This window comes from Drosophila arizonae, chromosome 3, assembly GCF_054131065.1.
Source record: "Drosophila arizonae isolate 15081-1271.41 chromosome 3, UAZ_ARI_1.0, whole genome shotgun sequence".
In the NCBI taxonomy this organism is placed as follows: domain Eukaryota; kingdom Metazoa; phylum Arthropoda; class Insecta; order Diptera; family Drosophilidae; genus Drosophila; species Drosophila arizonae.
The window spans coordinates 16,813,603-16,827,677 of record NC_142923.1 but is presented as its reverse complement, the minus strand read 5'-3'; the positions used below and the strand labels follow the sequence as shown (position 1 = coordinate 16,827,677).

The 14,075-nt window shown below is 38.3% G+C and overlaps 11 protein-coding genes and 2 pseudogenes across 11 annotated transcripts; 5 read left to right on the top strand and 8 right to left on the bottom strand.

Annotated features, from left to right (window-relative positions):
* Positions 1–16: 16 nt before the first annotated feature.
* LOC149269789 (histone H3) lies at positions 17–565 on the bottom strand. Its single transcript, XM_089463399.1, has one exon. It carries the CDS (start codon positions 496–498, stop codon positions 88–90), a length of 411 nt encoding a protein of 136 aa, XP_089319525.1. The 5' UTR covers positions 499–565; the 3' UTR covers positions 17–87.
* Positions 566–768: 203 nt separating this feature from the next.
* On the top strand, positions 769–1,201 carry LOC149269788 (histone H4). The gene has a single exon (XM_089463419.1). The coding sequence runs from the start codon at positions 835–837 to the stop codon at positions 1,144–1,146; it is 312 nt and encodes a 103-aa protein (XP_089319545.1). The 5' UTR covers positions 769–834; the 3' UTR covers positions 1,147–1,201.
* A 652-nt stretch (positions 1,202–1,853) lies between these two features.
* LOC149269787 (histone H2A) lies at positions 1,854–2,352 on the bottom strand. The gene has a single exon (XM_089463406.1). The coding sequence runs from the start codon at positions 2,283–2,285 to the stop codon at positions 1,911–1,913; it is 375 nt and encodes a 124-aa protein (XP_089319532.1). The 5' UTR covers positions 2,286–2,352; the 3' UTR covers positions 1,854–1,910.
* A 114-nt stretch (positions 2,353–2,466) lies between these two features.
* LOC149269786 (histone H2B) lies at positions 2,467–2,965 on the top strand. The gene has a single exon (XM_089463416.1). The coding sequence runs from the start codon at positions 2,535–2,537 to the stop codon at positions 2,904–2,906; it is 372 nt and encodes a 123-aa protein (XP_089319542.1). The 5' UTR covers positions 2,467–2,534; the 3' UTR covers positions 2,907–2,965.
* A 645-nt stretch (positions 2,966–3,610) lies between these two features.
* LOC149269785 (histone H1 pseudogene) lies at positions 3,611–4,526 on the bottom strand (annotated as a pseudogene).
* Positions 4,527–6,147: 1,621 nt separating this feature from the next.
* On the bottom strand, positions 6,148–6,692 carry LOC149269784 (histone H3). The gene has a single exon (XM_089463392.1). It carries the CDS (start codon positions 6,627–6,629, stop codon positions 6,219–6,221), a length of 411 nt encoding a protein of 136 aa, XP_089319518.1. The 5' UTR covers positions 6,630–6,692; the 3' UTR covers positions 6,148–6,218.
* A 206-nt stretch (positions 6,693–6,898) lies between these two features.
* LOC149269783 (histone H4) lies at positions 6,899–7,339 on the top strand. Its single transcript, XM_089463425.1, has one exon. The coding sequence runs from the start codon at positions 6,966–6,968 to the stop codon at positions 7,275–7,277; it is 312 nt and encodes a 103-aa protein (XP_089319551.1). The 5' UTR covers positions 6,899–6,965; the 3' UTR covers positions 7,278–7,339.
* Positions 7,340–7,985: 646 nt separating this feature from the next.
* LOC149269782 (histone H2A) lies at positions 7,986–8,484 on the bottom strand. Its single transcript, XM_089463402.1, has one exon. The coding sequence runs from the start codon at positions 8,415–8,417 to the stop codon at positions 8,043–8,045; it is 375 nt and encodes a 124-aa protein (XP_089319528.1). The 5' UTR covers positions 8,418–8,484; the 3' UTR covers positions 7,986–8,042.
* A 114-nt stretch (positions 8,485–8,598) lies between these two features.
* On the top strand, positions 8,599–9,097 carry LOC149269781 (histone H2B). Its single transcript, XM_089463413.1, has one exon. It carries the CDS (start codon positions 8,667–8,669, stop codon positions 9,036–9,038), a length of 372 nt encoding a protein of 123 aa, XP_089319539.1. The 5' UTR covers positions 8,599–8,666; the 3' UTR covers positions 9,039–9,097.
* Positions 9,098–9,743: 646 nt separating this feature from the next.
* On the bottom strand, positions 9,744–10,658 carry LOC149269780 (histone H1 pseudogene; annotated as a pseudogene).
* A 1,075-nt stretch (positions 10,659–11,733) lies between these two features.
* On the bottom strand, positions 11,734–12,278 carry LOC149269779 (histone H3). The gene has a single exon (XM_089463393.1). It carries the CDS (start codon positions 12,213–12,215, stop codon positions 11,805–11,807), a length of 411 nt encoding a protein of 136 aa, XP_089319519.1. The 5' UTR covers positions 12,216–12,278; the 3' UTR covers positions 11,734–11,804.
* A 206-nt stretch (positions 12,279–12,484) lies between these two features.
* On the top strand, positions 12,485–12,925 carry LOC149269778 (histone H4). Its single transcript, XM_089463424.1, has one exon. The coding sequence runs from the start codon at positions 12,552–12,554 to the stop codon at positions 12,861–12,863; it is 312 nt and encodes a 103-aa protein (XP_089319550.1). The 5' UTR covers positions 12,485–12,551; the 3' UTR covers positions 12,864–12,925.
* Positions 12,926–13,571: 646 nt separating this feature from the next.
* On the bottom strand, positions 13,572–14,070 carry LOC149269777 (histone H2A). Its single transcript, XM_089463401.1, has one exon. It carries the CDS (start codon positions 14,001–14,003, stop codon positions 13,629–13,631), a length of 375 nt encoding a protein of 124 aa, XP_089319527.1. The 5' UTR covers positions 14,004–14,070; the 3' UTR covers positions 13,572–13,628.
* Between the last annotated feature and the right edge of the window lie 5 nt (positions 14,071–14,075).

The following is a 14,075-nucleotide window of genomic DNA, read 5'->3' as shown; positions in this document are numbered from 1 at the left end:
CTCCTTGTTAGAAATATTGTGGTCCTGAAAAGGACCGATTTGTTGGATGTTGCTTGTAATAAATACAAGATAGAATAGCGAAGCAATTTAAGCGCGCTCGCCACGGATACGTCTAGCCAGTTGAATGTCCTTGGGCATGATGGTGACACGCTTAGCATGAATGGCGCACAAATTTGTATCTTCGAATAGGCCAACCAAGTAGGCTTCGCTAGCTTCCTGTAGAGCCATCACAGCTGAGCTCTGGAAACGAAGGTCAGTCTTGAAGTCTTGAGCGATTTCACGGACTAAACGCTGGAACGGCAACTTGCGAATAAGCAATTCTGTGCTCTTCTGGTAACGACGAATTTCACGCAGAGCAACTGTACCAGGGCGATAGCGATGAGGTTTTTTCACACCGCCAGTAGCTGGCGCACTTTTACGTGCTGCCTTAGTAGCCAACTGCTTACGAGGAGCCTTGCCTCCAGTAGACTTGCGAGCGGTCTGCTTTGTACGAGCCATCTTTCTTCGTTTTTTTTCACAATACTATCTTACACTGTCACAATTTAAAACTGAATGATCGCAACTCGAAACGCCTGGTTATATAGAAAAGTGGTGGTGCGTTAGAAAGAGATCGACATATTCGTGATCGTGTTAAATGCTATGCGCTCTTGCTCTGCTCTGCTCTTTTCTGCTGTTGTAAGTGTCGCAGGGGTAGTGTGTGAGCAGGATGCAAGCATTAGTTGCTCTCTTAAGTTTTCGGATATCTCAGTATAAATAGGAGTGGTTCTGCGTCGCACACATCAGTTTATTGCTGACATTCGTGAAGTGCGTATATATATACATAAAAAGTGAAAAATGACTGGTCGTGGTAAAGGTGGCAAAGGCTTGGGTAAAGGAGGTGCAAAGCGTCATCGCAAAGTGTTGCGTGATAATATCCAGGGTATCACGAAGCCAGCTATCCGTCGTTTAGCTCGTCGTGGTGGCGTGAAGCGAATTTCTGGACTAATCTATGAAGAAACCCGTGGCGTTCTTAAGGTCTTTTTGGAAAATGTTATTCGCGATGCTGTCACATACACCGAACATGCCAAGAGGAAGACAGTCACAGCCATGGATGTTGTCTATGCATTGAAGAGGCAAGGTCGTACACTCTACGGTTTTGGCGGTTAAGAAAAAACGAGTACAACAAGCAACTTATTTTCACAACAATCGGTCCTTTTCAGAACCACCAATATATTTCCTTAAAAGAGCTGAAAAATATGATATTCGATTCTCGTTAATAAAGTTTATACTTATCTTGCGCTACTAGTCTAGTCTAGCTGCAATATATATTGGAACAGACGAACAATGATGTATATATTTTGTATCCGACCAAGAAAGAGTACGATATATTAGCAGAAAATATAATTATTTTATGCACTCAGACCGACCAGCAGAGCTGCCAACTTAGCCTTTTACCGGCCAGATCTGGCCTTTTTAATCTATATACGAACGGACGGACCGGGCTAAATCGACTTAGCTCGTCGCCCTGATCAACAAAATATATCATTTTATACCACAATTTCCCATTTTCAATGGGTTTAGGGTATAAAAACTGAAATGGCTATATTTCTGGCTATTCTTGAATTTGATCTAGCCGTTTCTAGCAGGTTAAAAGGATAATTTAGTATTTTCTTGCCCGGAAAAGTTGGCAGCACTGTCGACCGTCGACCAACAGTATTTCAACGTTTCGACACGTGAATGACTATGAATGAAAAAATGACTGTACCTTTGTACCATCACGCATGATTGTTTTATTTAAAATTTTTTTCTTATATTAAATTATATTTGTATATTTATTTAGACTAATACATGAAAAATCGCATCTCTTTTGCATATTTGGTCGTCCTGAAAAGGACGTTTGGTTTTGGTTTAGATGTGCATTAATTCGTAATTTAAGCCTTCTTTTCGGTCTTCTTAGGCAACAGAACTGCTTGGATGTTAGGCAACACACCGCCCTGGGCAATAGTGACGCCCGAAAGGAGTTTATTCAACTCTTCATCGTTGCGGATGGCCAATTGCAGATGGCGAGGGATAATTCTGGTTTTCTTGTTGTCGCGGGCTGCATTACCAGCCAACTCCAAAACTTCAGCGGCCAAATATTCCATAACAGCCGCCAAGTAAACTGGAGCACCGGCACCAACACGCTCGGCATAGTTGCCCTTGCGAAGAAGCCGATGAATACGACCAACGGGAAACTGCAGGCCAGCGCGGTTTGAGCGCGACTTTGCCTTTCCCTTCACTTTTCCACCTTTACCGCGACCAGACATTATATATTTATTTTTTTCTTTTTACACTTTTCCACTCAACAAACAAGAATCGAATGCTCAACATTCGCATCATGTCTACTTATACTTTTTTACCTAACTACTTTTTCAGCTGAAGAGGGTGAGTTGTGCTGTACACAAACATGAAAAGGTTGTTCGAAAAATCCCACAAATGTTGACCAAGTGAATATTTCTGTCAAACATTTGGGAAGTGAGTAAAAGTGAACTTGAGTGAATAATACAATAATAATAATGCCGCCTAAGACAAGTGGAAAGGCAGCCAAAAAGGCTGGCAAGGCCCAGAAGAATATTACCAAGAATGATAAGAAGAAGAAGCGCAAGAGGAAGGAAAGTTATGCCATCTATATTTACAAAGTGCTAAAGCAGGTCCATCCTGACACTGGAATCTCGTCGAAAGCAATGAGCATCATGAACAGCTTCGTGAACGACATTTTTGAGCGTATTGCTGCTGAGGCCTCTCGTTTGGCACACTACAACAAACGTTCAACGATTACCAGTCGGGAAATCCAAACTGCAGTCCGTCTTCTGTTGCCCGGAGAGTTGGCCAAGCACGCTGTCAGTGAAGGAACCAAAGCAGTAACCAAGTACACTAGCTCCAAGTAAATCTTGGCTTGATGTATGCAGAACATCCGAAAGCAAAAGGCCCTTTTCAGGGCCACAAATCTTTTTTCAAAGAATTTTAAATATTTCAATGAATTATTGTGAGTGATATAATGTACAGAAGCAAGCCGAACAAGAACGAAAAACTATCAAAAATCTTTTGTATGTATGTATACATACATACAAAAAGAACGCAACAATCGCGTGTGATTACCCATACAAACGCAACTGACAGTTTGCTTCATTTAACTCAAGCAAACGATCAGTGTTTGACTTGAGCGAAACGAAAACAGAAATAACTGTCTCGCTCAGAGCGCGAGCGAGCTAAGCCAGACGCGACAAAAACAGTTTCTGTCTCAGTTTTTTTGATTGTGTCAGTGAGACACTTATTTGCAGACAACGAAAAAGTGTTAACAGTCATTTGCGAGCTATGGTTTATGGTAAAGAGCAATATTTTTTAGCGAAAAGAAGCCCAACCAGAACAACTATCCAAGTAAAAATAAAAAGAGAACAAACATTGAAAATTATAATCTTGCCTGAAGGCCTCCGTTGCTCGGGCTTAAAACTTGTTATTTAGAATTCTTTGTAGCATTAAATAAATAATAATCTAGCAATTTTTGGCTAAATTAGCTTTCTCCTTTTATATTGACCTACATATATATGTTTATGAAAGTATTTTTTCTCTTGGAAATATGTAATAGTAGTCCTGAAAAGGACTTTGATTAATTGCAAATTTCATAGTTTTGAAATTCGTTTCCGCCGAGTAATTTCGAAGTGAAATTACTTCTTTGTTGCGGACGCAGCTTTTGCTTTTGGCTTCTTTGCAGCTGCTTTCTTCGGTGATGCTGCCGAGACAACCTTTTTAGGCTTAGCACTTGTAGTTTTAGGTTTCGGAGTCTTTGGCTTTGCTGCGCTTGACTTTGCCGCCTTTGCTGTTGTGGGCTTTGCTTTAATGCTTCCTACTTTCTTTGCATCTTTGGCCTTTGTTTTGTCCGCTTTCTTTTTGTCGGTGCTCTTTTTGGTCAGCACAGCCTTCGATAACTTCTTATCAGCAGCACCCTTTACTTTTTTCGTGGCAGATATACTCTTCTTTTTGGCTGCTGCCGATGCAGTTACCTTCTTAGATTTCTTCTCTATGGAGGATGCCTTTGGCTTGGGCTCCTTTTTGGACGATGCAGACAGCTTAAATGAACCAGATGCACCCTTCCCTTTTGTCTGGATCAACTTTCCACTCGCAACTGAATTCTTCAGGTACTTCTTAATGAAAGGGGCCAGTTTCTGGGCATCGCACTTGTAAGTGGCACTGATATATTTCTTAATAGCCAAAAGTGATGAGCCTCCACGTTCCTTTAGATTTTTGATCGATGCATCCACCATTTGCTGAGTTGGTGGGTGTGTTGGAGGAGCCGCCGCTTTCTTTGCCTTAGATGCGGATGCGGATGCAGATGCAGGCTTTTTAGCAGCCACCTTCTTCTCAGCTGAGGCTGTTTGGGGAGTTACAGGGGACGCGGATACTGCAACTGCGGAATCTGACATTTTGTATTATTCACTTCTTTACTTTTCACTTTATAACAAACAAAACGCAACGTTTTACTTATTGTTTAATTCGAAAATACCATGAAATTTGGTCACCCGTTTGAATGAGAATCGAGGAGGAAGGCCGAACGAGAATGTTTGTGCCATTGAATGTACGATACGCAAAAGTTTACAATTACCATTTTATTGACTTGTCTTTTTGAACAGTTTAAATTTTATATCCACACTAAATATGTTTTAGATTGTATTCTCAAATGTTTGAAAAATTCATAAAATTAGTTTTTACTTACATTTTTATAATTTCATGATTTTTTATTGCCCCTCAAAGTTGAAGTTTGTGTGAATGCAAAATAAGTTATATTGGAAAAACCATGTTTTTAATTAGATAATAATAAAAATGTTAATATATAAATTTAAAAGATAATAATTTATTAATTTATTAATTGAATGCAACCATTAATATGAACAAACGCAATGGATTTATATATTAAAAATGATTTCAACAAAACCATTTGCCGTTAAAAACAGTGGCACTTTTGAGCCAACGCTAAACAAAAATCGTTCAGAAAAATAAAATTTTCTCCTTAACATTATAAATATAGTAATAAATATAAATTTAAAAATTAGAATGCAAATATTATATGAATATTTTCTTTACTTACTTCAAAAATAAAATCATTTCATACCATCATATTTAACATTACATTTCAGATACACTTATCTTGCGCAAAGAAATACATGAGCGTTAGAATATTATTTTTATCTTATGAGACACACAAGGCACATAAGGCAAAAATTATAAAAAATATTTAAAATCCTTTTACGTGTATATCAAAATGTAAAAAAAAAAAAACAAAAAAACACACGATCAGAAATAAGTCAGATCTCGATTGAAGGCTAACTACTGAACATGTTTAATTTACAATAAACGCCTTATAAAAATGCAACTTTTTTGCTAGTTCAATAAAGCTATATATATTGTTCTGTAAAAATAAATAAACAAATAAAATATTTTCTTTATACGTATAATAGAGTTTTCAATTATGATTTCCACAAAACCATTTGCCGTTAAAAACAGTGGCACTTTTGAGCCCACGCTAAACAAAAATCGTTCAGAAAAATAAAATTTTCTCCTTAACATTATAAATATAGTAATAAATATAAATTTAAAAATTAGAATGCAAATATTATATGAATAATTTCCTTACTTACTTCAAACATATAATCATTTCATACCATCATATTCATCATTACATTTCAGATACACTTATCTTGCGCAAAGAAATACATCAGCGTTAAAATATTATTTTGTCTTATGAGACACACAAGGCACATAAGGCAAAAATTATAAAAAATATTTAAAATCCTTTTACGTGTATATCAAAATGTTTTTAAAAAAACACACGATCAGAAATAAGTCAGATCTCAATTGAATCGCAATTGGCTAACTACTGAAAATGTTTAATTTACACCAAACGCCTTATAAAAATGCAACTTTTTTGCTAGTTCAATAAAGCTATATTTATTGTTCTGTAAAAATAAATAAATAAATAAAATAAATTCCTTACACGTATGATAGTTTTCAATCATATTCGAGATATATTTTCAATTTATATATTGTAGGACGATCGATCGATTTATTTTTGAGATCAAATAAAATCTGAAAATAGTAGTTTAAGCGAAAATAAGATTCTCCTTGTTAGAAATATTGTGGTCCTGAAAAGGACCGATTTGTTGGATGTTGCTTGTAATAAATACAAGATAGAATAGCGAAGCAATTTAAGCGCGCTCGCCACGGATACGTCTAGCCAGTTGAATGTCCTTGGGCATGATGGTGACACGCTTAGCATGAATGGCGCACAAATTTGTATCTTCGAATAGGCCAACCAAGTAGGCTTCGCTAGCTTCCTGTAGAGCCATCACAGCTGAGCTCTGGAAACGAAGGTCAGTCTTGAAGTCTTGAGCGATTTCACGGACTAAACGCTGGAACGGCAACTTGCGAATAAGCAATTCTGTGCTCTTCTGGTAACGACGAATTTCACGCAGAGCAACTGTACCAGGGCGATAGCGATGAGGTTTTTTCACACCGCCAGTAGCTGGCGCACTTTTACGTGCTGCCTTAGTAGCCAACTGCTTACGAGGAGCCTTGCCTCCAGTAGACTTGCGAGCGGTCTGCTTTGTACGAGCCATCTTTCTTCGTTTTTTTTCACAATACTATCTTACACGGTCACAATTTAAAACTGAATGATCGCAACTCGAAACGCCTGGTTATATAGAAAAGTGGTGGTGCGTTAGAAAGAGATCGACATATTCGTGATCGTGTTAAATGCTATGCGCTCTTGCTCTGCTCTGCTCTTTTCTGCTGTTGTAAGTGTCGCAGGGGTAGTGTGTGAGCAGGATGCAAGCATTATGTGCTCTCTTAAGTTTTCGGATATCTCAGTATAAATAGGAGTGGTTCTGCGACGCACACATCAGTTTATTGCTGACATTCGTGAAGTGCGTATATATATACATAAAAAGTGAAAAATGACTGGTCGTGGTAAAGGTGGCAAAGGCTTGGGTAAAGGAGGTGCAAAGCGTCATCGCAAAGTGTTGCGTGATAATATCCAGGGTATCACGAAGCCAGCTATCCGTCGTTTAGCTCGTCGTGGTGGCGTGAAGCGAATTTCTGGACTAATCTATGAAGAAACCCGTGGCGTTCTTAAGGTCTTTTTGGAAAATGTTATTCGCGATGCTGTCACATACACCGAACATGCCAAGAGGAAGACAGTCACAGCCATGGATGTTGTCTATGCATTGAAGAGGCAAGGTCGTACACTCTACGGTTTTGGCGGTTAAGAAAAAACGAGTACAACAAGCAACTTATTTTCACAACAATCGGTCCTTTTCAGGACCACCAATATATTTCCTTAAAAGAGCTGAAAAATATGATATTCAATTCTCGTTAATAAAGTTTATACTTATCTTGCGCTACTAGTCTAGTCTAGCTGCAATATATATTGGAACAGACGAACAATGATGTATATATTTTGTATCCGACCAAGAAAGAGTACGATATATTAGCAGAAAATATAATTATTTTATGCACTCAGACCGACCAGCAGAGCTGCCAACTTAGCCTTTTACCGGCCAGATCTGGCCTTTTTAATCTATATACGAACGGACGGACCGGGCTAAATCGACTTAGCTCGTCGCCCTGATCAACAAAATATATCATTTTATACCCCAATTTCGCATTTTCAATGGATTTAGGGTATAAAAACTGAAATGGCTATATTTCTGGCTATTCTTGAATTTGATCTAGCCGTTTCTAGCAGGTTTAAAAGGATAATTTAGTATTTTCTTGCCCGGAAAAGTTGGCAGCACTGTCGACCGTCGACCAGCAGTATTTCAACGTTTCGACACGTGAATGACTATGAATGAAAAAATGACTGTACCTTTGTACCATCACGCATGATTGTTTTATTTGAAATTTTTTTCTTATATTAAATTATATTTGTATATTTATTTAGACTAATACATGAAAAATCGCATCTCTTTTGCATATTTGGTCGTCCTGAAAAGGACGTTTGGTTTTGGTTTAGATGTGCATTAATTCGTAATTTAAGCCTTCTTTTCGGTCTTCTTAGGCAACAGAACTGCTTGGATGTTAGGCAACACACCGCCCTGGGCAATAGTGACGCCCGAAAGGAGTTTATTCAACTCTTCATCGTTGCGGATGGCCAATTGCAGATGGCGAGGGATAATTCTGGTTTTCTTGTTGTCGCGGGCTGCATTACCAGCCAACTCCAAAACTTCAGCGGCCAAATATTCCATAACAGCCGCCAAGTAAACTGGAGCACCGGCACCAACACGCTCGGCATAGTTGCCCTTGCGAAGAAGCCGATGAATACGACCAACGGGAAACTGCAGGCCAGCGCGGTTTGAGCGCGACTTTGCCTTTCCCTTCACTTTTCCACCTTTACCGCGACCAGACATTATATATTTATTTTTTTCTTTTTACACTTTTCCACTCAACAAACAAGAATCGAATGCTCAACATTCGCATCATGTCTACTTATACTTTTTTACCTAACTACTTTTTCAGCTGAAGAGGGTGAGTTGTGCTGTACACAAACATGAAAAGGTTGTTCGAAAAATCCCACAAATGTTGACCAAGTGAATATTTCTGTCAAACATTTGGGAAGTGAGTAAAAGTGAACTTGAGTGAATAATACAATAATAATAATGCCGCCTAAGACAAGTGGAAAGGCAGCCAAAAAGGCTGGCAAGGCCCAGAAGAATATTACCAAGAATGATAAGAAGAAGAAGCGCAAGAGGAAGGAAAGTTATGCCATCTATATTTACAAAGTGCTAAAGCAGGTCCATCCTGACACTGGAATCTCGTCGAAAGCAATGAGCATCATGAACAGCTTCGTGAACGACATTTTTGAGCGTATTGCTGCTGAGGCCTCTCGTTTGGCACACTACAACAAACGTTCAACGATTACCAGTCGGGAAATCCAAACTGCAGTCCGTCTTCTGTTGCCCGGAGAGTTGGCCAAGCACGCTGTCAGTGAAGGAACCAAAGCAGTAACCAAGTACACTAGCTCCAAGTAAATCTTGGCTTGATGTATGCAGAACATCCGAAAGCAAAAGGCCCTTTTCAGGGCCACAAATCTTTTTTCAAAGAATTTTAAATATTTCAATGAATTATTGTGAGTGATATAATGTACAGAAGCAAGCCCAACAAGAACGAAAAACTATCAAAAATCTTTTGTATGTATGTATGTATACATACATACAAAAAGAACGCAACAATCGCGCGTGATTACCCATACAAACGCAACTGACAGTTTGCTTCATTTAACTCAAGCAAACGTTCAGTGTTTGACTTGAGCGAAACGAAAACAGAAATAACTGTCTCGCTCAGAGCGCGAGCGAGCTAAGCCAGACGCGACAAAAACAGTTTCTGTCTCAGTTTTTTTGATTGTGTCAGTGAGACACTTATTTGCAGACAACGAAAAAGTGTTAACAGTCATTTGCGAGCTATGGTTTATGGTAAAGAGCAATATTTTTTAGCGAAAAGAAGCCCAACCAGAACAACTCCAAGTAAAAATAAAAAGAGAACAAACATTGAAAATTATAATCTTGCCTGAAGGCCTCCGTTGCTCGGGCTTAAAAATTGTTATTTAGAATTCTTTGTAGCATTAAATAAATAATAATCTAGCAATTTTGGCTAAATTAGCTTTCTCCTTTTATATTGACCTACATATATATGTTTATGAAAGTATTTTTTCTCTTGGAAATATGTAATAGTAGTCCTGAAAAGGACTTTGATTAATTGCAAATTTCATAGTTTTGAAATTCGTTTCCGCCGAGTAATTTCGAAGTGAAATTACTTCTTTGTTGCGGACGCAGCTTTTGCTTTTGGCTTCTTTGCAGCTGCTTTTTTCGGTGATGCTGCCGAGACAACCTTTTTAGGCTTAGCACTTGTAGTTTTAGGTTTCGGAGTCTTTGGCTTTGCTGCGCTTGACTTTGCCGCCTTTGCTGTTGTGGGCTTTGCTTTAATGCTTCCTACTTTCTTTGCATCTTTGGCCTTTGTTTTGTCCGCTTTCTTTTTGTCGGTGCTCTTTTTGGTCAGCACAGCCTTCGATAACTTCTTATCAGCAGCACCCTTTACTTTTTTCGTGGCAGATATACTCTTCTTTTTGGCTGCTGCCGATGCAGTTACCTTCTTAGATTTCTTCTCTATGGAGGATGCCTTTGGCTTGGGCTCCTTTTTGGACGATGCAGACAGCTTAAATGAACCAGATGCACCCTTCCCTTTTGTCTGGATCAACTTTCCACTCGCAACTGAATTCTTCAGGTACTTCTTAATGAAAGGGGCCAGTTTCTGGGCATCGCACTTGTAAGTGGCACTGATATATTTCTTAATAGCCAAAAGTGATGAGCCTCCACGTTCCTTTAGATTTTTGATCGATGCATCCACCATTTGCTGAGTTGGTGGGTGTGTTGGAGGAGCCGCCGCTTTCTTTGCCTTAGATGCGGATGCGGATGCAGATGCAGGCTTTTTAGCAGCCACCTTCTTCTCAGCTGAGGCTGTTTGGGGAGTTACAGGGGACGCGGATACTGCAACTGCGGAATCTGACATTTTGTATTATTCACTTCTTTACTTTTCACTTTATAACAAACAAAACGCAACGTTTTACTTATTGTTTAATTCGAAAATACCATGAAATTTGGTCACCCGTTTGAATGAGAATCGAGGAGGAAGGCCGAACGAGAATGTTTGTGCCATTGAATGTACGATACGCAAAAGTTTACAATTACCATTTTATTGACTTGTCTTTTTGAACAGTTTAAATTTTATATCCACACTAAATATGTTTTAGATTGTATTCTCAAATGTTTGAAAAATTCATAAAATTAGTTTTTACTTACATTTTTATAATTTCATGATTTTTTATTGCCCCTCAAAGTTGAAGTTTGTGTGAATGCAAAATAAGTTATATTGGAAAAACCATGTTTTTAATTAGATAATAATAAAAATGTTAATATATAAATTTAAAAGATAATAATTTATTAATTTATTAATTGAATGCAACCATTAATATGAACAAACGCAATGGATTTATATATTAAAAATGATTTCAACAAAACCATTTGCCGTTAAAAACAGTGGCACTTTTGAGCCAACGCTAAACAAAAATCGTTCAGAAAAATAAAATTTTCTCCTTAACATTATAAATATAGTAATAAATATAAATTTAAAAATTAGAATGCAAATATTATATGAATATTTTCTTTACTTACTTCAAAAATAAAATCATTTCATACCATCATATTTAACATTACATTTCAGATACACTTATCTTGCGCAAAGAAATACATGAGCGTTAGAATATTATTTTTATCTTATGAGACACACAAGGCACATAAGGCAAAAATTATAAAAAATATTTAAAATCCTTTTACGTGTATATCAAAATGTAAAAAAAAAAAAACAAAAAAACACACGATCAGAAATAAGTCAGATCTCGATTGAAGGCTAACTACTGAACATGTTTAATTTACAATAAACGCCTTATAAAAATGCAACTTTTTTGCTAGTTCAATAAAGCTATATATATTGTTCTGTAAAAATAAATAAATAAATAAAATAAATTCCTTACACGTATGATAGTTTTCAATCATATTCGAGATATATTTTCAATTTATATATTGTAGGACGATCGATCGATTTATTTTTGAGATCAAATAAAATCTGAAAATAGTAGTTTAAGCGAAAATAAGATTCTCCTTGTTAGAAATATTGTGGTCCTGAAAAGGACCGATTTGTTGGATGTTGCTTGTAATAAATACAAGATAGAATAGCGAAGCAATTTAAGCGCGCTCGCCACGGATACGTCTAGCCAGTTGAATGTCCTTGGGCATGATGGTGACACGCTTAGCATGAATGGCGCACAAATTTGTATCTTCGAATAGGCCAACCAAGTAGGCTTCGCTAGCTTCCTGTAGAGCCATCACAGCTGAGCTCTGGAAACGAAGGTCAGTCTTGAAGTCTTGAGCGATTTCACGGACTAAACGCTGGAACGGCAACTTGCGAATAAGCAATTCTGTGCTCTTCTGGTAACGACGAATTTCACGCAGAGCAACTGTACCAGGGCGATAGCGATGAGGTTTTTTCACACCGCCAGTAGCTGGCGCACTTTTACGTGCTGCCTTAGTAGCCAACTGCTTACGAGGAGCCTTGCCTCCAGTAGACTTGCGAGCGGTCTGCTTTGTACGAGCCATCTTTCTTCGTTTTTTTTCACAATACTATCTTACACGGTCACAATTTAAAACTGAATGATCGCAACTCGAAACGCCTGGTTATATAGAAAAGTGGTGGTGCGTTAGAAAGAGATCGACATATTCGTGATCGTGTTAAATGCTATGCGCTCTTGCTCTGCTCTGCTCTTTTCTGCTGTTGTAAGTGTCGCAGGGGTAGTGTGTGAGCAGGATGCAAGCATTATGTGCTCTCTTAAGTTTTCGGATATCTCAGTATAAATAGGAGTGGTTCTGCGACGCACACATCAGTTTATTGCTGACATTCGTGAAGTGCGTATATATATACATAAAAAGTGAAAAATGACTGGTCGTGGTAAAGGTGGCAAAGGCTTGGGTAAAGGAGGTGCAAAGCGTCATCGCAAAGTGTTGCGTGATAATATCCAGGGTATCACGAAGCCAGCTATCCGTCGTTTAGCTCGTCGTGGTGGCGTGAAGCGAATTTCTGGACTAATCTATGAAGAAACCCGTGGCGTTCTTAAGGTCTTTTTGGAAAATGTTATTCGCGATGCTGTCACATACACCGAACATGCCAAGAGGAAGACAGTCACAGCCATGGATGTTGTCTATGCATTGAAGAGGCAAGGTCGTACACTCTACGGTTTTGGCGGTTAAGAAAAAACGAGTACAACAAGCAACTTATTTTCACAACAATCGGTCCTTTTCAGGACCACCAATATATTTCCTTAAAAGAGCTGAAAAATATGATATTCAATTCTCGTTAATAAAGTTTATACTTATCTTGCGCTACTAGTCTAGTCTAGCTGCAATATATATTGGAACAGACGAACAATGATGTATATATTTTGTATCCGACCAAGAAAGAGTACGATATATTAGCAGAAAATATAATTATTTTATGCACTCAGACCGACCAGCAGAGCTGCCAACTTAGCCTTTTACCGGCCAGATCTGGCCTTTTTAATCTATATACGAACGGACGGACCGGGCTAAATCGACTTAGCTCGTCGCCCTGATCAACAAAATATATCATTTTATACCCCAATTTCGCATTTTCAATGGATTTAGGGTATAAAAACTGAAATGGCTATATTTCTGGCTATTCTTGAATTTGATCTAGCCGTTTCTAGCAGGTTTAAAAGGATAATTTAGTATTTTCTTGCCCGGAAAAGTTGGCAGCACTGTCGACCGTCGACCAGCAGTATTTCAACGTTTCGACACGTGAATGACTATGAATGAAAAAATGACTGTACCTTTGTACCATCACGCATGATTGTTTTATTTGAAATTTTTTTCTTATATTAAATTATATTTGTATATTTATTTAGACTAATACATGAAAAATCGCATCTCTTTTGCATATTTGGTCGTCCTGAAAAGGACGTTTGGTTTTGGTTTAGATGTGCATTAATTCGTAATTTAAGCCTTCTTTTCGGTCTTCTTAGGCAACAGAACTGCTTGGATGTTAGGCAACACACCGCCCTGGGCAATAGTGACGCCCGAAAGGAGTTTATTCAACTCTTCATCGTTGCGGATGGCCAATTGCAGATGGCGAGGGATAATTCTGGTTTTCTTGTTGTCGCGGGCTGCATTACCAGCCAACTCCAAAACTTCAGCGGCCAAATATTCCATAACAGCCGCCAAGTAAACTGGAGCACCGGCACCAACACGCTCGGCATAGTTGCCCTTGCGAAGAAGCCGATGAATACGACCAACGGGAAACTGCAGGCCAGCGCGGTTTGAGCGCGACTTTGCCTTTCCCTTCACTTTTCCACCTTTACCGCGACCAGACATTATATATTTATTTTTTTCTTTTTACACTTTTCCACTCAACAAACAAGAATCGAATGCTCAACATTCGCATCA